Source organism: Anoplophora glabripennis, unplaced genomic scaffold, assembly GCF_000390285.2.
Source record: "Anoplophora glabripennis isolate ALB-LARVAE unplaced genomic scaffold, Agla_2.0 scaffold93, whole genome shotgun sequence".
NCBI lineage: Eukaryota > Metazoa > Arthropoda > Insecta > Coleoptera > Cerambycidae > Anoplophora > Anoplophora glabripennis.
The window spans coordinates 574773-601939 of NW_019416235.1; the positions used below are offsets into that span (position 1 = coordinate 574773).

Genomic DNA, 27167 nt, shown 5'->3' on the forward strand with positions numbered 1-27167 from the left:
ACCTAAATGTAATTTTACACGCTATATTAAATGTATCAGCAAAGTTACCAAACATTACAAATATATGATGTAATTTTATTGTAAGATTACAGTATACAGTATAGTTGGGGAGCAATACATATATTACTATTGTAAAATTACAATTGTGTGTAATTGGAAGCATAATTAAATAAAAAACCGGTGTTATTTAAACTGTAGCCATAAAGAAGCAGCTAACGACAAAACAAAGCGTAATGTAAAATTACATCAACCTTACAGAGAAATGTTTATCCTACTGTAAATTTTCAATGTAATAGAAATTATACTTGTATAATGATACTTTTGTCTGGGACATAAAGCTGTATAAATTTTTATTACGTCTTTTCGAATAGCATGCAATATAAATTTAATTCGTTTTTCTGTATCTCGTATTGTTTTTAGTTGTAAATTTATGTGAAATGATAAGCCTTAATTTATGTTAACTTTAATATACACTAATTTATAAAATCAAATGTTCGATACACTACAGAAAATAGTTCCCGTACATGTATGAATTAGGCGTTGTAAACAGTGTAGCAGAATTACTGAAACTGTCATTAAGACGCATTTAAAAACACCATAACGTTTTAAATGGGGCCAAAGAAAGGCGGCGGTGGTGGCGGTAAAATTCCCCCTAAGCTTATTGCATTGCGCCAACCTGCTCGTTACCGCGATGTGACAATCTGCCTCCGCACGGCGACATATTCATTTTCATTTTATCGTTGATGAATTGCGGGATTTGAACAGTGACACTGATTGAATGGTACAACTCGATTAGATACGGTGTTGAACGAGTAAGTTGAGTGCTGCAAAATTTGTCCTCGATCCCTTATCCTGCTACTGCCGATATGCCGCCATTGTCACCTATTCACCACCACCTAAGAACTCGCTCAGACGTACTAGCTTTTAGATTGTTACTTGTACACTTAAGCTTTCAACTGATACCCAGGTTATGACTGAATTAATTAATTCGATTTTAAATCTTGACAAACTAAATTCGTCATATAAGTTCTACGTATATTTAATTTAAAAAAATATATGTCTAATCAATACTGTTACTCTACATTTACTTTATTTGATCGAACAATCATTTGAAACAATGCTCATTGACCTTACATTGACTTAGTCTTTAATCATTAACAAACATGTTCTTACTAATTTTAGGGAGCAAATACAACTTGTCACGTTTTTCACATAACGATTAATCGTTAACATCAAGAATTCCTTAATAACAAACACTAAAACCTTATATTGACCTTAGTCATTAACACATTATTTTTATTATTAATTTAAGATGACAAAGATCAGTTGCCCACTGCATTAATTATTATTTGAAACAGTTCACATTTGTCCTTAACATTAAAAAATTATATTAACAAACACTAAGGGCTTACATTGACTTTAGTCAATTACACAGTCATTTTATTATCAATTTATTATGGCAAATATCAGTTGCCCACTGCATTAATTATTATTATTTGAGACATTGCAGGCTTTAACACGAAAAAATCTTATTAACAGATACTGAGACCTTACATTGACCTTAGTCATTAACACAGTCATTTCATTATTAATTTAAGATGACTAGCATCAGCTACCCACTGCATTAGTTATTATTTCAGATAGTGCACACTAGTTTTTAACATTAAAAAATCTTATGAACAAACACTAAGACCTTACATTGACCTTGGTCATTAACAGTCATTTTATTATTAATTGAGGATGACAAATATCAGCCGCCCACTGCATTAATTATTATTTAAAGCAGTACACGTGAGTCTTTAATATTAAACAATCTTATTAACAAACACTAAAACCTTTACATTAACCTTAGTCATTAACACAGTCATTTTATTATTAATTTAAGATGACAAATATAAGCTGCCCACTGCGTTAATTATTATTTGAGACAGTGCACATAGGTTGTTAACGTTAAAAAATCTTATTAACAAACACTAAGTCCTTACATTGACCTTGGTCATTAACACAGTCATTTTATTATTAATTTAGGATGACAAATGTCAGCTGCCCACTGCATTAATTATTATTTGAGACAGAGTATATTAGTCCTTAATAAAAAATCTTATAAACAAACACTAAGACCTAACATTGACCGTAGTCATTAACACAGTCATTTTATTATTAATTTAAAAATGACAAATATCAGCTTCCGACTGCGTTAATTATTATTTGAGACAGTGCACATTGGTTCTTAACGTTAAAAAATCTTATTAACAAACACTAAGACCTTACATTGACCTTAGTCATTAACACAGTCATTTTATTATTAATTTAGGATGACAAATGTCAGCTGCCCACTGCATTAATTATTATTTGAGACAGTACATATTAGTCCTTAATAAAAAATCTTATAAACAAACACTAAGACCTAACATTGACCTTAGTGATTAACACAGTAATTTTATTATTAATTTAAAAATGACAAATATCAGCTTCCGACTGCGTTAATTATTTTTTGAGACAGTGCACATCGGTTCTTAACTTTAAAAAATCTTAATAACAAACACTAAGACCTTACATTGACCTTAGTCATTAACAGTCATTTTATTATTTATTTAAGATGACAAATATCAGCTGCCCACTGCATTAATTATTATTTGAAACAGTGCATATTAGTCATTAATATAAAAAATCTTATTAATTAACACGAAGACCTTACATTGACCTTAGTCATTAACACAATCAATTTTTATTAATTTAAGATGACAATTATCAGCTGACTACTGCATTAATTATTATTTGAGACAGTGCATATTAGTCATTAATATTAAAAAATCTTATTAACGTACACTAAGACCTTACATTGATTGACTTAATTAACCATCAATAGTAATTTTATTACTGATTTAAGAGGGAAAATATCGGCCAATCCTTCCAGTAATTATATGAGGCAGTGCACATCAGTCATTATGTAAAAAAAAATATATTAACAAACACTTTGACTTTAGTCATTAATCGTTAAAAGAGTAAGACTTAACGTTAACATTAATACATTACTAACATTAACAGAACAATATAATCATTAAGAAACCATTTTTTATTTACTTAAGAGGGTGAATATCAGCCAGCCATTCCAATAATTGTTATTTGAGGCAATGCACCGTAGTCATTATGTACAAAAATAACTTAAACCTCATGTTCACTTCTCATTAACAAACACTTTCTTACTTAAATAAAAGGACAAATATAATTGCATTTCGTAGTATAAGAGACAACATCTTCGAATAATATGTTAACTGTTCTTAAGACTAATACAATTAAAAACTTTTTGTTCAACTAGAATTTATGTTCGTTTCCATGGGCTAGACTTATAAGTAAACTTTCCGAGAATAATTTTTTATAGTACTTGAAACTCCCTGACAAGACTCGTACGAGATTCAAAACGTACAAATAAATATCCACCGGGCTGTCCTGCGGAGCTCTTGATGCAAACGAAGCGGTTGGAGAAGGTTTTCGAATGCCCTATCGAATAAAAGAGAGCTCCTGGTCCCTTCCACCCTTCCTCTCATATTCAATATTAACATTGTTATCTCAAGCATGTTCTCGGCATGGCACGATCACCGAATAAATGCAACAATCCGTTCTCACTGCTAGAGTTTTGCACCTCACTTTATTTACAGATGCCAGAATTTCGCAGTATTCCGCGAAGGACTGCGAAAGAGGGGGTCCGAGCCCCTCCCAAGCCTTTACATTAAACAAAAAGTCTTCGATTTCAACCCGCAGGGTTCCCAGTATGTTTTGACGAATGACGAAAAACATTGCTTTTTGTCAAGGCTCCGGTAATATCAATAATACAGAAAAAATGCCTCAAATGAGACTCGGTCGAATTATATCGCACCGAATATACAGGGTGTCTCATTTCTGCTGGACGTTACGTAAGTTTCAAATGGAACACGTTTTATTTTTAAGGCTTGTTTTGATAAACAACTGTGTCTAAGTCGTACAGTTTTGATGTTAAAAAAAAATGGTGACATTCATAAAAATATCAAATTAAAATTAAACATGACAAGAAGATGCGGTTTTCATCAGTACTTTAAGCACGAATTTATGTATTTTTATTTCAGCGCTAAAAAATGAATACCACATAATCGTCATTGTTTCGAGTCCAAAATAGTAAAATAATATTTTAAAACACAATATTCTCCACATAGATCGATTTAGTGAAACTCCTTAACTAGCTAACAAGATTCCTGAGTCTTTATCTTGTGGGGATTTACAGAAAGTAAAGTTTATTCTTCGCCTTCCACTATAATGCAAGGTGTGCACAATCGAAAAAGGTAAGCTTGTTGAGACGATATGCTCGAAATTATTGATAATGTCGATGGGAATTTTAAAGAATATACTGAATTATAAAATGACATTTTGTGTAATTATTGTAGATCTTGAGAATGTCTTTCCAACAATTATTATGTTGTATGTTTTCATTAATTTAATACTTTGATTCCCTGATTCATATTTTGACCCTAAGATCAAACCCCTCATCTAGAATGCGGTTTTCGAGATTTCAAACTGAATTGATCAGTCAGTGATTCGAATTCAAATTCATGATCTGATAACACCCTAACCCCAAACTCCGTAGCTTCATAACTCCCTTAACCCCATAACCCCCTGGCCCGGGATGTGCGAGGGAATAGAATCATGTGAGAACATAGATCTCATATATTAGGGGTCTAAAACTACGTAACTGTGGGTTAACAGGTCTTCCTAACCCCATAACCCCAAAACCCCGTAACCCAAAGTGTGCCAGAATACATAGTTCTGAAATTATGGGAACATGGACTTCATACCTAAGGGATCCGAAACTACACCACTGTGAGTTGACGGGCTTTCTTAACCCCACAACCTAATAACCCTCTATCTGGACATACAGATTTGTGCTACAAAGTCACCCAGGGTTTTTTCTTTTTGTATCTACATTGAAAAACGTAATAGTAATTCCCTGATTGTACAATCAGTGAGCGTGAGTTTTTGAGATCAAACCAGTTCCAATAACATTTTACGGGGTTAGGGGCTTACGGGGTTATAGGGTTAGGGGTATAAGGTTAGGGGTATAAGGTTATGGGGTTATGGTGCAATGAGATCTTGAAATTCAATGTTTTAACATAATTTGGTATTGAAAATGCTACTATAATATAGTGTCCATTTTTTAACGCGAAAATAGAAAAAATAAAATGAAAAACTGTGATCAAAGTCCAAAGGAAATTAATATATGGTTTATTTACGATAAGTTTGCAATGTCATCACATTTAGTAATTAAGTGCAATTAATTACACTAAATTCCTGTTCTGTTGTAATTGTTACATCAATGACAAACCGTATTTTAAATATTATTAACAATATTTAAACTTTGTTATTAATTCTTTTTACTGTTTTCTAAATTATTTAAATAGACTATATGACCTGTGGTTTTAGGCTACATTTCTAATAAACTGGATTCGCTATAGAAAATAAATTTTCTTAAAGATCCTGAAAAAATTTACAACCTGGCAACGCTGTACCAATTCACACTGTGACGTCATTGCAAACTTATCGTAAAAGGAGCATATCTGTGTTATACGTAACAGAGATTTTTATTAAAAAAATATCAGGTACTTTAACAGACGTAGTTACTATTTTTACATTTGAAATGTTTAATGTCAAAGAAATTTGATATTTTCTAGGAAGCTACAAACATATTTTTTTTTAAGAAAACTCTACCGAAACAGTATGACTTAGATTCAATATTTGTTCATTAATGCGAGCCTTAATTTCAACCCGAAATTCAAAAATTGAAAATAAAGAGGATGGGTTCACTTGAAAAGGTGAGGTTAGGCAACACAATTTGTTGCAACTTTTATTTGAGATATTATTGATAATACCTCAGCTGCGAAAAAACTTGTCTTAAGTGGAACACTATTTACAAATATTTTAAATAACAATTGCATGACATTTTATGTGTTTATTGAACTTGTCACAACCTGTATCTTTACTTGAGCATGTATGCTTTAAGAAACTGGTACTGCATGTCTAAAGACAAATAATCCCAATTTTCACGCCCCTTTCAGTATTTAGCTCCAGTAAACAAAATGTCTTATTAAAAACACTTGCCCCCAATTTTGTGATAAAATAATTATGTTACACCACTGTCCTCTTGTAAAACTAAACAAGTAAAATTGCAATACCAGAATAAAAATATGATTTATATCTTTATCAACAAAATAAATATTTAATACTGGATTACTTTAATGTTAATGTGTCAACGCGAAGTATTTCAATGTTAACTTTGTTGTAATAGTGGGTCTTTTAGAGACACCTAGTACGGAAGTGCTCTATTTATTGATGAATTAAAAACGTGTTAGGTTTGACGGAGTAATCAATAGATAGGGCATAAGTTTACAAACGGAGACTGTCATTTTTGGAGTTGTTAAAGTAACCTAACTTGCTAAAGTCGAGGCAAATTGATACATGTTTTTGTCGCAGCTTCATCACCTCCGACAACGTCTCCAAGGCCTACTACTACGGAAACTCCCACCCACTTGAAGGATATGTGGGGCAGTGGCGACCTCAACAATTCTGTTTATGGGAATCCATCGTCCCTCACAATCCATCGTGCTGACAAAGGTACCGCATTTGTAGACATTAGCGTTTTTAGTGTCATGCGCTGTTTGATGTTTTATTTTGGAACTGTAGAGTAGGCCACCATGCATTTGTATTTTCGTTTTTTGACACGTTCTTCAGACTTTCCGGAAACCCAGGCGCGGTACCTCGGGGAAAAGGCCGCTTTTAATTCACTAACACGTTTGTTAAATTCAAATAATTAATACGTCCGTATAATTTCCATGGTTAACTTGAATCAGCATTACCAACATCAATTTTAAGTAAGTTTCTAAAAAATCTTAATTAAGATACCGTTCATTAAATGAATATTATACATTTTCTATTGGTTTAATCCATATACATTTTTTTGAGTTGAAACTTTCCTTTTAACAAGACATCGAACTCAAAAAAGTATATTTCAAATTGTATTTGTTCGAAAACTCAAAGGTAAGGAAAATAAAAAATGCCATCCTAAAGATGTTCGATTTTATCACCAATGCCTTGAGATATTAGAGCTTGAACTTACTGCACATGTGTACAAATTTGATTTTCACGTAAAATAATCCACACTTTATATGAGCTACAAGCACTAGCTCGATATCTAAAACATCTACTATCTGAAGTATTCTAGATGGTCTAGGACTAGCATGTCCGCCTCGATTTTCCTGTAAGTGTCCTGTCCCTCAAGAACATTGAACAATATAAACAAACCTACGAGAGCGAGATTAAATCACAAACGATACAATTGCGATGCTATGGCAGCATTTTGGTGACACTCCCTGTGTACTAATATGTTAATTAATTCATAATTATTGTAAATATAAAACTATAATTTATGTAGTGTAACGTTTAGAACCTAAATTGTCACTGGACGCCGCATCATGCGTGAGTTGTATGTAATTATTTCTTTGTAGCATCCTATTATTGTTTTTAATTTTGGTATTTTGCCACTTAAAAAAATAATACTAAAGGATCAGCCAAGATTTATTTTTATATGAAAATACGTTGGCCTAAACAAAAATCTCACAAATAAAAAATACACATACACCGCACATCAATATGTGAAACAGCTGGAGTTTGTGTGAATGAAAACGAAGAGTTTTGCAAAATGTTAACTGTGTCATATACAGGGTGTGGCGTGTATAGTCTATAAAAATTAAACTACAGCTTCCTAACGATATTTGTAATAGAAAAGTCTAATACGAAGTTGTTCTATTTTTGCGTTTTTTTTTTTTCGTAAATTAAAGTTCAATCAACATATTTTCTCTGGAACGGTCCTGTCCGTGTGCTATACGATAAGTTACGTGCTGTAGACCAGCTGCGTAAACAAATCGTCGTTGAAAGATAGAAAGATACTTCTCAATTTTTGGGCAATTTTTCAATACAAAAGTACAAAGTAAGAGAAATAGATATTTAAAAAGAAAACTGAAATTTTCTTATTATAATAATTAATAGTAATTACTATCTTAAATGCATTGTTGTTACTGCAAAAGAGTTCACAAACTAGTGGACTAAACAAACTCCATTAATATATGGACGTTGAAAGATAGAAAGATACTTCTCAATTTTTGTTGAAATTGATCCCCATTAGCGCGGATACAGGCATGGCACCGACGCACCCAATTTTGGCGAATAGAATATTTTCCCAAATTCCAGGTATTCTTGTGTCAGCAGCTTCAAGTATACGGTTTCGCAATTTCTCCACCGTAGCAATTGGAGTATTGTAAACCAATGACTTCAAATGACTCAAAAGATAAAAGTTCATTGGAGTTAGATCGGGTGACCGAGGTGGCCACGGCACAGCGTCCAATCCATCGCTGAGGGAACATTTCATTCAAAAGTGTCGTTACTTCTCGATTACTGTGTGGAGGAGCCCCATCTTGAAGATAAAACATGCGTGCCCGAACTTGTAATGCCACATCGTCCAATAATTCAGGCAACCGGTTCTCCAAAAAGTCAGCATATGTTGGTTCATTTAGTCGTCCTTCAAATAAATAGGGACCCACAAGTACATCGCCTATTATGCCAGCTCAAACATTTACCGAGAACCGATGTTGAAAATGAGTTTCCCTAATCGCGTGAGTGTACATAAGCATAAGCAGGAAAGTCTACTTGATTGGCACATTGCCGTAAAAGCCATCCGCAAATACGCATTCCTTGATCACAATCCGGGAGCAAAATCTGTTGAACTGGTTGCAGATTATAGGGGTGCAACAGCTGGCGTCTTAAGATGCGATGTACGATACGAGATGAGGTTCCTACTTGTTGTGCGCGAGTCGTCGAGTACTAATTGTGGGGTCTTCGTTAAGATTTTCCAACACTGCATTTTCAACATTAAGTTTCACTTGCTGACTACGTCATTCTCCTCGAGGAATAACACTTCCCGTATCTCGCAGCCGCTGAACGCACTGTAGGATTGTATTTGCACATGGGGGGGGTGACGTTGTGGCCATCGTTCCCGGTACAACCTAGTCGCCACGAGCGCATTTTCTCCGGCTGCACCATACACTAACACCATATCGACACGTTCGGAAATAGTAAATGCATTGTTTTCTGGGTTCATTGTAGAACTAGTTTGTGCACAAATTAAAAAATTAAGCAAAGTAAGAAATAAGAATCTCGATTTTATTGTAATCGGCACGCTATTCTTATTTTTTACTTCTTTATAAAAATTACACTGTCGCTATCGTGCAATTACAAAATAAAAACTTTTGTCTGGAATCTTTCACTTTTTAACACTGATGGGTCGATGGACGATGCTTAATATAATTAGGTGAATAATGAATTCCGTACAAATACAAAATCAGTTGACTGCACAAATTTTTTGACAATGTAACCTAACCTTCTTTTAGTATTACTAGTATTAGATTATACCGACTTAAATTATAAGGTTGCATCTAAAAAACATTTCCAAAGTTTTTAATAAATAACACAGGGTCGGCCTTAATTTTCGTTGAATAAATGAACTTTAATTTACAAAAAAAACGCGAAGATAGAACTTTTTCGTGTAAGAGTTTTCTATTACAAATATCACAGGAAGCTGTAGTTTAATTTTTATATTTTATACACGCCACACCCTGTATTGTAGTAATTATTAGTTTTGTTCCTAGAGCAATCCAAAATAGTTTTCAACATACAGATGCATGCTTACATAGGTTCACAATTCATTGTTTCGAATCAATTGCGATTGTGTCTAGTACACTAGAAACAAAATTATTTATTTCTTAATGTGAAATATGTCTAGTTGTGCAAATTGAAATTCATTAAATTAACCCCTTGACCGATTCTTTTCGGATATATTTGAGAGTGATTTGAAAAACGTGCTTACTTCGTTGAGTTCTATGTCGGGTTAAAAGGAAATTCCAAATTTATAAAATACAGTAGGTATATTTTCAAAACTATCTAGATTAAGCACAATGTAATTTTAATGGAAAATACACTTTAAACCCTGTGCTGAACTCAATTTATTACATTTTGTGTTCGGTTAATTTTGAACAAATGATTCTACAGAGAATTGAATTGAATAGAAACTATAAAGTAAGTAGTGACGGTACTGAGAAGAGACAGCAACGTGGGTCTGTTGATTTCAAAGAAACCTGCAGCAGTGAACTTAGGAGATTTGGACTATAATATTTTCCACAGATTTTAGCTCTTCCATTTCCTTGGAAAAGAGAGGGAGTAACAGTTCCAATCTGTAGCAAGTTACCAGCAGATTATTGGACTCTTCTACAGCTGCGTCGCAGCAAAATATGATCGCTACAGACCATAACTACAAAAGAGAGAGTGTTTGATTCGATCTGTTATGATGAAGGCATACTTACATTTGCTAGGAAGACATATCCAATGTTTATCCCAATCACTTCCGGGGTGTTTTGGTAGTTTACGCCATTTATTTTTATTGGAGTCGATGAGAATAAAATCAGAGACGATAATAATACCATTATTGTAGTATGAGCAAGTTTCAAAAGAACAGGTAGTCCAAACAGTCTATTGAATGTAGCGACGATTTTGTTGGTTGTCAAGAGTAGCACCTTGACCTTCCTTAGATTATCAATTATATTTTCAGGGGAATCAAAGCCAATATTATCGAATATATTTCGAATGTTTCTATATTTGCATTTAATTGATAGTGCTACGTTACCAATTATGTTGATTTGGACAAATTCTGTGAAATAATAAATTATATCGGACAAATAAAAATAATTAACGGACTTTCTATCAGAGTGATAGTAAAATTCGTAACCATATAAAACAAATAGGACGACAGTTCCGGTGAAGAATATAAAATTAGCGTTCACGAAAACACTACTGCTTCTTTTCGGTTTAACGTCCAAATTCTGTTCGTCTTCTATACGATGTAGGAGTTGGAATAACTTCTGCCAAGTTGTCAAGTTCCAAAGCGAAGATCCTAAAATCGAGACCTCAAGGGAGAGAAAACCAAAAACTTCCAGTAGGACGTCCAATACCACGAAGTTTCTACTGGCACTAGTATACATATACAAAAAACGTAAATGTAGCTGACCGATCGATAGGACGAGAATCAGGCATGCTAGGAGTATCGAATAGCACTTAAAGAATTTGACATACGTAAGATTGCGAGTTTTGAAGTTGTAAAAAGGCACTAATCCGAAGAGAGAAGAAAGCTTCACTAGTGGTTCAATGAAAAGTATACAGCCGCGACTCAACTTTAAATTCATACCGACCCGACCGTACAGTAAACTGACAATTTCAGTAATGCGTCTTTTTAATACGTAAAGTAAAAGTTTTTCCCATCGAGAATACGTAGCAACAATTAATAAATGAGCTGTTAGTATTGCTGTTGTCATGGTGACATTCGAAGCGTTCTATCTATATTTACAATAACGTAAAGTTAATTACTAAATTATGAGGAAACGTGTTTCCTAGATATGGAAAATCTAAATTACTGGAAAGCGACTTGCTCTTTGTAAAAATGAGGTGGCGATTCAATTAGTAAATTACTATTTTTAGCGTAGAAGTGGCCCATTTTATTAGCTAATGCAAGGTATAATGTGTAAAACAGGTTATAAATGTCGGTAGGTATGTTTGTGTTTCAATTAGCATGTCTAATGTTGAATATAGAGGGCTGAATTGTGGAAAAGTCGGATGTCGAATCAGCTTATTGAATTAACTATCCTGTCAGAGTTATACGAGAGGAGATGACTTTAGATTAAATAACATCTTAGGTTGTTGGGGAGACGAGGTTAATTCTCAGCAGACCGGTGTAGAGATTACATGCAAAGGTCGTCACAAATTAGATACTCCATTGAAAAAGGGCTTAATTCCAAATGGGAGCATCTATTTAAATAAACTAGTACTGACTTAATTCAATACTATTTATCTAGATGCAATAAAACGACACATTTCAGTTCCATCTCTATTTCACTTTAGTTTCCAAATTATAAAATACATTCGATGGAAATACTGCGACTGTCTAAGTTGAAGAACAGAATTTCATATACTAGCTTACAATCTTTCAGAAAGTTACACTATTATACGTTAAGTATACGTTGTAACTCCCACTCGTACAACCCACTTTTATTTAACGTACAATATAACGTGCATTGGGCTTCTTTTTGCTCTTCCTACTGCTCATTTTCTCTTTATGAAAACAAGCATTTCCGAACGTTGAAAACGTACAATTAACGTACGTTTTTTAACGTACACTAAAACGTGCTTACCACCAAATATCAACTCAGCCGAAATACACATAGAACATATTCTTCTGTTGATCATATTCACTATTTAAATTTTTACTTATGAATTTGTAAACAAATCACTGTGTATGTGTTGTAATGTGCGTTTTAACGTCCGATTATCAAAACGTGGTTTCAAATTTGCGTAGCATAAAGGTGCTTCTTTATGTTCCTCCTGTTACTTCAGTACTTTTTTAAAGGTAATTATTTTGCTTTGAAAACACATAATTAATAAACGTTTGTTTGAACGTACTCTAAAAGTACTTAGCACCAAATATCAACTCAGCCAAAATACACATAGCACATAAAGTTTGTTTCTCTTCTGTTGATCATGTTCACTATTTAAATTTTTACGTACAAATCAAATTTTTAAACAAATCACGGTGAATGTGTTTTAATGTCCGTTTAACGTTCGGTTACCAATAACTGTTTAAATTTGCGTAGCATAAAGGCATCTTTAAAGCTAATATTATTTTACGTTGAAAACACATAATTAACAAACGTTTGATTTAACGTACACTAAAACGTGCTTAGCACCAAATATCTAATTAACTAAAAAAACACATGGAACATATTCGTATGAGAGTATGTTCTTTTCTGTTGACCATGTTTACTATTTAAATTTATACGTATGAAGTAGTAAACAAACCACTGTGTGTGTGTTTTAACGTCCATTTTAACGTACGGTTATAAAAACGTATCTTTAAATTTGCCTAGTATGAAGGTGTTTCTTTCTGCTCCTCCTTTTACTTCAGTACTCTTCTAAAGCTAATTAATCAACAAACGTTTGTTGTAACGTATACTAAAACGTGTTTAGCACCAAATATCGACTCGGACAAAATACACATAAAACATATTCTTACGAGAGTATATTACTTTTCTGTTGACTATGTTCACTATTTTAATTTTTACGTATAAATTTGGAAACAAATCACTGTGTATGCGTTTTAATGTGCGTTTATCGGTTATCAAAACGTATGTTTAAATTTGCGTAGCATAAATGTGTTTCTTTCTGTTGCTCCTGTTACTTCAGTAGCTTTCTTAAAGCTAATTATTTTACGTTGAAAACACATAATCAACAAACGTTTGTTTTAACGTACACTAAAACGTGCTTAGCACCAAGTATCGACTCAGCCAAACTACACATAGAACATATTCTTATGAGAGTATGTTTCTTTTCTGTTGACCATGTTCACTATTTAAATTTTTACGTATAAATTTGAAAACAAATAAATGCGTATGCGTTTTAATGTCCGTTTTAACGTACAGTTAATTACAGTTATTTGCTTAGTATAAATGTGTTTTTCCTGTTGCTCCTGTTACTTCAGTATCTTTCTTGAAGCTAATTATTTTACGTTAAAAACACATAATCAATAAACGTTTGTTATAACGTACACTAAAACGTTCTTATCTGCAACCATGTCAAAATACACAATAAAATTTGTCAAAATATATAGCAGCATTTCAAAGAACTTATTCCCATGAACGCATGTTTTTCTGCTGATCATATTGTTGCTTAAATTTCTATATACAAACATAATCAATGTGTAACTATAACGTACAGGTGTTAAAGTACGTGTTGAACCTTACGTTTTGTGTTCCTTTCCTCCTTTTGTCCACTATTTTCACCTTTACCCAAGTATATCGCTAGCTGTACTTATAGCATGGAAATTTCTCACAATCTATGAGGAAACTGGGGATTTTCATTCTTCATCCTCAACTATTTATAACATGATTAATAACATAATGGAGGGTTCTGTTATTTTGTCACAAATTTTAATTACTGTCCTTCAAAGATATTTAATTGGCCCCAAGCTATTTATCAAGAAATCCAGTTTATACCAAGCGAGATACATTTGACGAAATAAACATTGATGACCTTAATATGATAAGTTTACACTTTATAATTTTACCCAGTAAGCATTGTTTAAATATTCCTGTGCGATAATCGCAAATAAATATAAATGTTCATTCCAAAGTTCTTCTGACCGTCTCATCCAGATGGCGCTGTCTTGAGAGATTAGTAATCTTTATTGTATTATTGATACAGATTATTATTATTTAACTTTATCACGGGAACTGTTAGCAGGTACATTTGGGTGATATAAATTGTAGTTACAAAACACCAATTGCGGCACCATGTATGTAAATTTTTCATTAAAAAACTGTTTAATGGGCTATAACAAGGACGAAATCATTGTTCTAGTATGACTCGTGTTTAAGCTGAAATTAATTCATTGATGATACATTGTTTATTAACATGCTGTTACCTACTGTTATTGATGTAAATTAGGCCCACTACGTGATAGATATTTTACATGTTAACACAGGCAGCGTGTATCATGAAATTTGGAGCTTTAAGGGCGTCATCCAAAATAAAATATAAACTAACACACTTTTTGTCTGATGTTTCCAACAGTCGATGAAAGTTTCTTATTCACTGTGGCGAGGTAGGTACGCAATTGAATTTTTAAAGGTCAGGATTTAGAGAAACTACATCATATTAGCCTTTTAAACTCTCACTAGCAACAAGCACAATGGACGTGATCGCAATGACACGGTTGGTCCCTGATCCCAGTTCATTGATATCTTAACGTTCAGTAGAATAATCACTGAAATGTCCCGTCAATTCACGCTATTTTTAAACTTTGATAGAGCACTACAAAAACTTCCTTTTGAGCATCTATATTACAGCTAAGAGCTACTTAAAATCTGAAACACGTGCAAGTAAGCCAGTCTAACGTTTTTATAACGTTCAATTGTAACGTTTATGTTACTTAACGTTTCTTGTACGTTATATTACGTTTATTTAACGTTCGATTGAAAATTCGTTTAAACGTAATTAAACGTGATATTTTCAACATTTAACGTTATATTGACCAAATCTACGGTATTTTGAGGGTCTTTTAACAATCATATTCTAACTGGGGTACAGACAAATATATTTTTACCAGATATCATTTTTGGACTGTACGAAGTTACATAAAAATCGAGATATAATAATTTGCATTAAGTTTTACAATTTATTGAATCAATCTTTGAAATAAATACTTTATTACGCAATTTTAAATATTCATAATGATACTCAATTATACAGGATGTCCCATTATTTGTGGACGTTAACTAATTTCAGTTTTTCAAATAAAATGCATTTTTTAAATTAAATTTAAGGTCCACTGCGATAAACATATACAGGGTGTTCCGATATTTGATACAAAAAAGTCGAGTACAAATAGATGAGGTCAAAATAATATCAGTTCTTCATATAACTTTTTTCATACGGGCCTTCGTTAACAAGTTACGGGCCCTCAAAGATGAAAATTAAAAAGTAATAAGTTAAAAAAATAATTTGAAAGTAAACTATCAAAATACATTTTCAATATGGGCACCTTCCACCTTCACACACTTCCTAAGTCTATGAATGTTATTTGTTTGTACACGAAAAAGCATTTCTGAGGCATGTCTATTATCACAATGGAAATTAATCATTTGTAGCAGTTCATCCCTTATCTGTGCTGGGATTGAGTATACTAAACTTTTCAGGTATCCACAGAAGGAAGAAGTCAATCGGATTAAAGTCTGGAGAACATGGTGGCCATGACACTGGGTTTCCTCTCCCAATTATTAAACACAATCGATAAATAATTTCGTACATCAGTATTGAAATGGGGAGGAGACCCATCGTGTATGAACCAAACGTTTCTTCGGGTGTCTAATGGAACATCGTCTAATAGTGGCTGCAAATTATTTTACAAAAACTCCAAATATCGATGTCCATTCAGACGTTCCTCAAAAACGTATGGAACTATTAAATTATTATCCACTATTCCCACCCATACCTTCATAGTGGGTAATAATTTAATAGGTCTATACGTTTTTGAGAAACGCCTGAATGGACATCGATAATTGGGATTGAATACTTACTCTAAACTTATTGTTTTTTTTCTATTTTGTATTATGTGTAAACTGTGTTTGTCAAATTTTGTTAGAGAAAATTACGTTAGATAGTAAGATTTTCTAGGCTCTTATTTTAACAAATACAATATACGGTTGTGACATAGTAATTATGTCCAATTAAAAATTATAAATAAAAAATGGTGTAGGCGCCACTCGATGTACGCTGTGACATAAAATCACAAATATTTCCTAAACTGTTAATTTTATCGAGTTGGCCAAGAGGGTATTATCGTTGGAAAATTCTTCATGGAACTTATTTTTGCTGCAGGCACATTGCGATCGTCACCTATGCAAAAATTCTGCGTTGTTAACCATTGGGCATAGTCCGTCCCTGGCGTTCTGGGCATAATGAAGTTTCACTTACAACATCAAAAACAAGCTCTACGCATGTGCGGTCACCAAATTTGCATCATGCAGAAGTTAACAGTTTAGAGACTAAATAAAAATAACTTTTTAATCCTTTGAGGGCCCGTAACTTGTTGACGAAGGCCCGTATGAAAAAAATTTATATGGAGAACTGATATTATTTTGACCTCACGTATTTGTATCAAGTACCGGGACTCCATGTATTGGAACTAAAACTTACCTTATGCATTGCTTAATACATTTGATAGAAAAATAGTAAATATGGTGTTTTGGATCATAGATGATTTTTTTTAATCGAAGGAATATTACCATACCAGCAAATGTAAAATAATTTTTTTGATTTTTTTTTCGGCTATATGACGACTACGACGACTATTTAAAAATTATTACTGCTTTGATAAGAAATTTATTTGCGTATTATCCTGCGTTTTTTCTAATATTTAGGCAACTGTTAGGTTAAACCATAGTCAAACATTATTTTCGCAGTTCATTTTAGTTTTGAAAACTGCATTTTTACGTGTCATCCACTTTTCTACGCAGAAACAGCAACAAATAATAGGAAAAATCGCAAATTATTATTATTTTATACGAAATGTAAACAGCAAGTATATTTCTATCAGTTACACCCAAAATAGACCTCAACCTTTAAATATATTTTATCACCAAGTTCTTACATATTTTTTTTCTGTTTCTTCTGCAATTTTCTACGAATATTAAAATTTCCTAAAAACTTTTTCACTTGCACATATATACTTGCACAACTATATGTAACATATAAAATTGGTTTTGTTCAAAGTGCGTTTAAAACAGTAAAAACAATTGCAACTTTTTCGCTTTTAGCACGCCGACAATGTTTTGGTAATAGCGCAGCTTTTGACCTTTTTGGGAGACTATAAATCTCAAAAAGGAGGAATAAACCGTTCAATATGGAAACGCCAATAAACAACACCATAAAAACTAAAAAGAGCCGCTATTTGGGTTATATAGTTTATAAGTGAATGTTTTATTAGTCAGGGAAAAGTTTTTTCCGCCATTTTTGTCACCGGAAAGGTCATAAAACGTTTAAAATCTCGTTTTTGATCTGTACAAGACGGACGGTCCACATTTTCACTGAGATTACAAATAATATTTGGTAACCATAAACATGTTTTAAATTTCTAAATTATCAAATTAATTGGATTACGACAATAATTGGTGATGTGAAAAAAATAACCAATTAATTAACGGGTAATTGCAGCACTTTATATGCAAAAATAACGCGGTAATATGTTTGTAGTTATTTAGTTAATGAGTAATTAATTTAATTAAATTATTATTGTATACACTGATAAACATTTTATGTAAAATTGCACACTAGATCATTGGTTTAGTTAAAAAAAGTGCAAAATTGTTAGCCAAATATAATTATGCATTAATATACGAATAACTAATTATCTAGTGTGTAATTTTACAAGCAGTTTTTAATGAGTATGTATTATTTTTTTGGGATTTGGCAAGAGTGAAATTATTTATTCCGAAGTTATAACTTTCTCGGGATAAAGCGGCTTTCTGTGACAAGGCAGCATAAAAGATTTATTTACATTTTAAGGAAAAAAGTAATATAAGTATAAAACCATTATTTTTAAAGCTTAACTTAAAGGAATTTTCATTTGCTCTTTAATTGCTGTTAAAAGTTTGAACACGTTTCGTATTATATTGTATTGAAAAGCGGGGCATTATAAAATATTCTTTATACAACCCAAGAGCGAAGCCTCAAGTTGACCACTGAGCGGTGTTTTTAGAATAGACTCCAATAAAAAGAACTCCGGCTCGACTCAACTTTTCACAAATTTTTAATGAAAACTGCTTTCACCGCCACTTAATACTAATTGCATGATGATGTTTTGGGATCACCCTCCATCTTTTCTTTGCCGTAAATAACTCAAGTACACTTGCTGAATACCGCCAGGTATTTTTAATATTTTTAAGACAGACTAACGTCAAACCGCTGCGCCTCAAGCCTAGCCAAAATGTTTTTATGTCACTTCCTCTGCAAATACGGGGTGTTCCACCTAAGAGGGCCTGTAATTCTGCAACTGTAAAATTAAAAAAAAATGGCTTTAATAAAAGTTGACTGGAATCATGTGGGCCAAGAAAATATTTTTAACTTTGTTATTTTAAATGGAACACCCTGTATATTTTTAAACAGTTGGATTTCTGAGAAAATTCTATATATGGCAATATAAACAGTTTAATATTTTAGTGCGGGGTTGCCAAATTATGTCGAAAATTTTTCGAATTTTGAAAAAAACACGAGCTCGAAGAAGTTGTATTAACTTTCAGCTAGTAACACTTGGAACAAAATAATTAGACAGAGTTATAGGCAAATGTTAGACAAAGGCTCCTATATTAGCTAATATCGATATTTTATACATGGCATTTTTTTTAATACGATAATTTTTAGAAAGTTTAAACTTGATTTTCTAAAATTTTTCAAATGGAACTTATATTTTATTGTTCTATTTTATTCACATATCGGTCCACTTCAACTTTTATTAAGCATGTTCTATATCCAAAATTGTTAGTTTTTAAGATATAGCAACATTTCTGAAAAAATTTAATTTTTATTATTTTATATAATGCCACAAATAAATATTAACTAATAAAATTTACTCAAAATGGAATGATAAATTATGAACAAGTTGACCCAATGTGACAATTTTTTCCAAAGCTATTTCGTGCGATCGAAAATAATAAAAATTAGGTTTTTCCAGAAATCTCAATGATCGTATTATAAAAAATGCCCTGTATAAAATATCGACATTAGCTACTATAGGAGTCTTTGCATAACATTTGTCTATAATTCGGTCAAATATTTTTGCTCTAAGTGTTAGTAGTTAAAAGTTAATACAACTTTTTCGAGGTCATATTTTTTCCAAAATTCGAAGAATTTTCTACCTAACTTGGCAACCCCGCACTAAAATGTTAAACTGTTTATATTACCATATACAGAATTTTCTCAGAGATCCATATGTTTAAAAATATACAGGGTGTTCCATTTAAAAAATGCAATATTTGGCGTGTCCCGTTTTTACTCATCGTCCTGTGTGTTTCAAATTAATTTTGTCCTTTATGTTTTTTGATTTTGTACAACTTTTATATAAAATTTTTTTCTGTATTGTGGATAACAAGGGAGTTATTTTACTTTCTCACACTAATGGCCCACTATATAGGGTGTTAATTAATTATGTACAATAAATTCAACAGACGATTATTTGAGTGATTTTAATACATAAAAGTTCATATAAACATTGGTCCGCAGATGCTTCGTTTTCAAGATATAGTGTGTTAATCTTTTATAAAAAAAATGCTATTTCGTAAATATTTTAAGCACCCTTTACCCAATTTTGTTGTAATTTGGCAGTGTTATTTGTAGTGTTAAGGGCCTAATTTAACCCTAATTTGATTAGATTTGTTAACTCTAGCGGCATCCCGAACGGTACCTTCGGCTTCGGCGAAAAGTTCGGCTTAATTTTGGTCGAAGCCGATTCTTAGCCGAAGATTTAAATAATGGCCGAATGTGGCCGAAGCCGATTAATCGGTCGGTCTCTAGGTGGAACACTCTGTATATCACGAACATCATCTGCTGTATACGTTTAAATATTTGTGCTAGTGAGACATGTTGCTAACACACGGGAATGACGCCGATATTTCGAATTTATTCACTCTTTACTTGCTTTATTCTCCGTTTTTTAGAAGAATTTGCGTCAGTAAAAGGCTGAAAGCTAAACGAGCTTTTTAAACTACCTTTCCGAGACCCATTTAAATAAATGTAATAATTGCTAGATTCGAAACAACCGCTAAAAAGTCTGACAGTGTTACTACAATCAAGGTTGTTTGTTACATAAGATATTTCTGTAATTAACAAGAAAATACTATTCTAAACTTCCTAACCTTATCGGAATTGTCATTAAGTTTACCCGCAACAATATTTTTCACTTTCTTGCTGGCATATTAAAAAAACATTTTATCATTGGCGCATTCGCCAAAATATAGAAAAATGTATTCAATGTTAAAACGATTTAATTGTAACATATTTCGTAGTAGTAGCCACTGCCCTGATTATAACTAATAAATCTAAGTACCCGTTGCTTGTTATAAACCATTGAATACTAGTACCTGAGTAATACCCAGGCTGAACTCATGCACACCATTTTATCGACTCTCCCTTTTTTCTTGCCGTATTTATATTTGCCCACGATTCAGTGGGTTTTCGATTTACATTAGTAGCATGATAACGCCTCCTCGAAACCTTTTTTCCACGCTAACATAAGTTAATTTTTACAGGTTCGAAATATCAGTCAAACCTGAATGAAATCGACAAATCCGAACAAAAATCAAGTTCTGAGGCTGACAGCAAAGGCAGCATATTCGGGATCGCTTCGGATAGCTCTGGAGAGTCATTTTCAAGTGAGTATTTTCTTACTAAATATAAATTTTGTTAGGCTCGCGGCAGTAAATTTTCGTTATATACATAAAAAATTAAACTTATAAACAAACAGAGGTCCTAAATGGGTTGGTTCCTAATGTATATAACTACAGGGTGTTAATGAACTTATGTCAAAAATTTAAAGGGGTGAAAAAGGAGCAAAAACTGAGTTAACTGATGTCACAAACTTGTATCGGCAGTTTAAGGTCATAGAGAAAAAAGCTAATTAAAAATGTGTTTAAAACAGTTTTGATACTGCTGAAATACATGTATTTTATCGCGGCAAGTACTTACAAAAAATTCTGTAACACTTTTTACGAGTTTGTAGGTTTCTTCGAAAGTCAATTTGTAATACATTGTTGTAGTGATTGCTGTGCTATTTTTCGAGAGTACATTTAATAGCCGTATTTCCAAGTTTTCTTTTGAAAATGGCGCATTTATTTAGCAATGTTATGATATGCTCATAATTTATGGCGAAGCGAACGAAAATGTCCACAGAGCTCAAGTGTACCGTGCAAGATATCCTGAACGAAGTGCCCCCGCACCGCGAATGTATGTTGCGTTAGCGCGAAGAGTTTTGGACACCGGTGAAGTACAACCGCGTCGAAGGCATAAGTTCATTAACACCCTATATATGGATATACATATTTGGAGGGTAATAGGAAAATTATGTTTATATATGCTGTATTTTCTGCTGGAAAAATATTTGGAGGGAAGCTAATAACGGTTATACAATTTTATGGGATTCCGCAAAACATATGAAGTAAAGGACTGCAACAAAGATCTTTTATCAAATTTCATATATGCCCACATAAGAAGTCATGAACACTTCACATCTGTAAAGGTTGTAGGAAATGGAGTTTTCTCAATTTCCTAGAACCGTATTGACCTGTGTCCGTTTGCACCCCTCCTTGACTTTCTGTCTACATTTATGTCAAAACTTTGTAATATCTGTTCCAACTTGAAAGAAATCATTTTATAAATGCTACATAAAGTAACTGCTTACGTATTACAAGCAGAACGAATTACGCTTTATTTCGCCTCCTTTTGTGCCGTATACTCCAAATACAAGCACATTACATGTTTTAATAAAATAGTTGAAACACTTTCCTCTTAACACAGCGAGGAACATATTTTTAACGTATTCTTTCACAGGCGTGCGTCGGATTAAGATTTTAAGTTAAACACAATATATCACTTCATTTTTAATGTGGAATCTTCTCAAACATGGGCACTTTTCTGTATCTGCTTAGAGTTTTACACTGTAAAAAAAAATTGAGTGAAATTTCACTCCAATTGCACTCAATAATGTATTAATTTATGTTTACAACCGATTAAGTGAAATTTTCTCGCTATTAGTATGACTACAATTGAAATTTATGAGTGAAACTATTGCAGCAGAAGTAGGTAATTTTACTCAGATTAAGCTTTTAAGTTGAATAAAAAATACTAAAAATACTTCGTTATTCTTATTATTTGTTTTAATTTGGCACCTTCCCAAACATGAACACTTTTTCTGTATCTTCCTAGAGTGTACGCCGTAAAAAGAATTGAGTGAAATTTCACTCAAATTGCACTCAGTAACGTATCAATTTCTGCTCATACCCCGTTTAGTAAAAATTTTTACTCTATTAGTATGAGTCTAACTGTAATTTTATGAGTGAAATGAGCAGCAGAAATGAGTAATTGAAATTAGTGTTACACTGTAAAAGAAAGTGAGTGAAATTTTACTCAAATTGCACTCAGCAACGTATCAATTTCTGTCCACACCCGATTTAGTGAAAATTTTCATTCTATTAGTTGTGGAGTACAACTGAAATTTTATGAGTGAAACTATTGCAGCAGAAAGTGAATTTACGCAGATTAGGCTTTTCAGTTAAATAAAAAAAGTACTTCGTTATTCTTATTATTTGTTTGAATGTGGCACCTTCTCAAACATGAACACTTCTCTATATCTCCTTTGAGTCTTACGCTGTAAAAAGAATTGAGTGAAATTTCACTCAAATTGCACTCAGTAATATATCACTTTCTGTCCGCACCCGATTGAGTGAAAATTTTCACTCTATTAGTATGAGTACAACTGAAATTAGTATGTGTCTATAATTTTATGAGTGAAACTATTGCAGCAGAAATGAGTAATTTTACTCAGATTAAGCTTTTAAGTTAAATAAGCAAATACTTTTTCGTTATTCTCTGTCCATGTTTTAATGTGACACCTCAAACATGGACACTTTTCAATATTTGCTTAGAGTGTTACACTGTAAAAGGATGTGAGTGAAATTTCACTCAAATACTCAGTAACATATCAATTTCTGTCCACACCCGATTTAGTGAAAATTTTCACTCTATTAGTATGAGTACAACTGAAATTAGTATGAGTCCAACTGTAATTTTATGAGTGAAACTATTGTAGCAGATGTGAGTAATTTTACTCAGATTAAGCTTTTAAGTTAAATAAAAACATACTTCTTCGTCATTCTCATGATTTGTTTTAACAAATAACTGTAAACAACACATACTGTAAAAAAATTGAGTGAAATTTCACTCAAGTTGCTCTCAGTAATGTATTAATTTCTGTCCACACTCGATTGAGTGAAAAATTTTGACTCTATTAGTGTGAGTGCAACTGAAATTTTATGAGTGAACCTATAGTAGCAGAAGTGAGTAATTTTACTCAGATTAAGCGTTTAAGTTAAATAAAAAAATAGTTCTTCGTTATCCCTATTATTTGAACGCTCTGTATATGAGATGGGATAAACAACAATTTACAGATTGACCCTTCACCCTAGGCATATAAATGTGGTATGCGAGGCTGGGGTACATAATTCAGTAAAGGAATCTCTCAAAAGCTATTCTTTCCTGTAAAGGTTTGAACTTCATCTCTTGGGAATGACTTAGCTCACTAGGGGAGCGCAAAGTTCAATTCTTCAACTCTTAATGCGTTTACCTTCACGATTTCACATTTTTTCTCTCTATACTGTAATTAGATTTTTTTAAAAATAGTGCTAGTAGTAATATGCAGCCCTTGCCTCGCACAAGCCCAATGTTAGAACAGTTAGAAATAATACTTTTGTACCAGTATCTAAATTCATTTAATCTACTGCCTCTTATGTCGTATATGAGCTAGTGACAAAAACCACGTATTTGAGCTTGTTTGTCATGATTAAATTCTGGAAAAGCATTTTTAACCACCTTTTCATTTATTCGTATGTACAGTTAGTTCATCATGGAACATCCTGCGTTAAATTTCCTAGGTGTTGGTAGCGCTAATGTGATTTTTTGCGTAGTTGTGTAGAGGAGATAAGAGTGTGCGACAAAATTAAATATGCACGACTCAACGGTTTTACATAAACTATCAACAACTAATAGCCATAATAAATTAAAATAACGCCACCATTATTTAGTGCATACATAAAATGGATGTCGCGGCAAAGAGAATATTATATGCGATGGGGGAAGCACATCAAAGACAATGTGTGTTGAAACTCTAAATCTAAGACGATCTTTTGGCCTTTCCTTTCACATTTGAGGGCATCAGTTCCTTCTGGAGATGAATATTTTAACATCCCAATCGGTATTACTGACGTTCTCTTCATAGGCCCAACTATCTCCTTTAATTCAAATTGTACAGGGCGTATTGGGAATGCTACGACAAACTTCCTCCTCCTTAAGAAAAGCAATACGAATTCTTGCGGATGTGCCTGGCTTCACTTTAAAGTTTTTTAATTGTAGCTCCAAAACGAAGCAAAATTTCGGTATAGTTCATAGGAGAAATTATTTAGAGAATTGAATTTCCCATGGAAATAGCTTATTTCAAAAATTTAAAAGGAAAATTTTATGCAAAAATATCGTTAATAAACCATTTGAAAAAAGCAAAAAATTCGATTTTTTGTTTTTTTTTTACTTTTTTGGCTCTAGTTTTTTTTTGAGAACTTCATAGAAAAAAAAGTAGAGAAAATTTCCTTCAGAACAAGAGGTTGTAAAGTATTTTTGGATGAAAATTGACTGATATATGGCCGCTCAAACTTAGCCAATTTTTCGATTTTCGTCGCGTTTACTCTTATACGTTTTAATTCTCATTTTTTGCAAAAAAGGAAGGAAATAAGACGTTCAAGGATTTTCATCACATGACTTGTTCGAAGGGTCATTAAAAATGAAAAAACCGCGGGCTGCTATTAAATTAGATGGCTGAAATTGAAGATAGGGGTGAAAAAGCACTTTTGCAGTTTTTTAAATATAGCACGAAAACGACGCAAAATTTCGGTATAGTTCACAGCAAAAATTTTGTAGAGAATTGAATTTCTCACCGAAATGGGTTATTTAAAAAATGTAAAAGGAAAATTCTATGCAAAAAATCGTTAATAAACAATTTTAAAGGAAGCAAAAAATAAGGTTTTTTGAGTTTTTTTTTACTTTTTTAATAAAATAATTTAGTAAAAACTTGAGAATTTAAGTACAATAAAGTTTATTAATAGTGTACTAGGTTGACCCGGCAAACGTTGTTTTGCCATATAAATTAATCCTAGGATTATTTTAGTAGTTTTTTCATAAAGAAATTTCACTTCTACCATCTATATTATATTTAGTGTTATTCAGTGTATATCGTGTATATTTTTTTTATTAATAGTAATAGTAAATGTCATTCAAACAATAATAATAATGGCCGAAAACTGTAGGGAGTGAGAAACGGCTCATTGTGTGAGAGAGATCTCATCCCTACTCCGTGCTGTTTACTGGGTCAGAAGTGACACCGGTCGACGCCTGGCGGGGATAAAAAAAATGATCAAGTGATAATTGATCAGTTATCGACCGGGGTTGAAAATTATTGAATTACTAATATTGCTATTAAAAAATAAGGGTTGATGGTAGAAGGGTGAAAATTTAGGATTGTATGTATTTTTTAAGGCCACATCATAAAAAAATAAAAAAAATAAAATTTTGTCCAAAAAACAAAAAAAAAATTTTGGGGTGGGCCACCCTTAACATTTAGTGGTATGAAAAATAGATGTTGGCCGATTCTCAGACCTGCCCGATAAGCACACAAAATTTCATCAAAATCGGTCCAGCCGTTTCGGAGGAGTACGGGAACGAACATTGTGACACGAGAATTTTATATATAAGATATACAGTGTGTCCACGGATGGAGTTGACAAGAGGAGAAACACTTTTATTTTTGACTTTACTTTAAAACTAGAGGCAAAAAAGTAAAAAAAAAACAGAAAATCGAATTTTTTGCTTTTTCAAATTGTTTATTAACGATTTTTTGCATAAAATTTTCCTTTAAAATTTTTGAAATAAGCTATTTCTATTGGAAATTCAATTCTCCAAATAATTTTTCCAATGAACTATAGCGAAATTTTGTTTCGTTTTCGAGCTACAATTAAAAAACTGAAAGGGGTGCATTTTCATCCCTATCTCCAATTTCCACCCTCTAATTTAATAGCACTCCGCGGTTTTTTCATCTCAAATGACCATTTGAAATCCTCAATTCAATAGCCTATGTGTTAGGCAAGAAACTTACTATTTCAATTTCACTTAGACGCGTATATCTTTGTTTCAGGTAGCTTCCATGGCGTCAAGATCTTCCTTCTAACCCAAATCATCTTGCTTAGGGCACTGCGGTGAACGGGTATAACAAAATATTAATCATTACTTTATTATTTAGTAGAACTATAACGGTAAGTTCAGGTAACAAAACCACAAGGACGCTTAATATTGAAAGCATAAGTGTACAATTGTTTATATATAATCTAATTTACACAAAGACTGACATATTGGTTAGAGAAATATAGTTTATGATGACGATAGTTTAGGTGTACTTGGCGTACGACGCACTCAGTTGTTGAAAATTCCAAGACGAAAATTATTATTATTATTATTATTATTATTATTATTATTATTATTATTATTATTATTATTATTATTATTTTGGAACTGGACTGAAAGGAGAATCAAACTATTAACGTATCTTTTAAAAGAGACACTTGGAAAAAGATATGTTAAACATTCTAAAACAAACCATTGCATGTATTAACGAAAAACTATTT

General features: G+C 32.5%; 1 protein-coding gene across 2 annotated transcripts in view; it reads left to right on the forward strand.

Moving 5' to 3' along the window:
- The window catches only part of LOC108903632 (neurotrimin-like), a 360822-nt gene that overhangs the window by 332546 nt on the left and 1109 nt on the right, over positions 1-27167 (forward strand). The window contains exons 7-9 of one of the 2 annotated variants that reach the window (XM_018705868.1): positions 6499-6639; positions 20979-21101; positions 26681-26749. In XM_018705868.1, coding sequence (XP_018561384.1) covers positions 6499-6639; positions 20979-21101; positions 26681-26745 — 329 coding nt within the window. In that variant the 3' untranslated portion in view covers positions 26746-26749. The remainder of the gene's footprint in view (positions 1-6498; positions 6640-20978; positions 21102-26680; positions 26750-27167) is intronic. The other variant, XM_018705869.1, reaches the window with a different exon arrangement.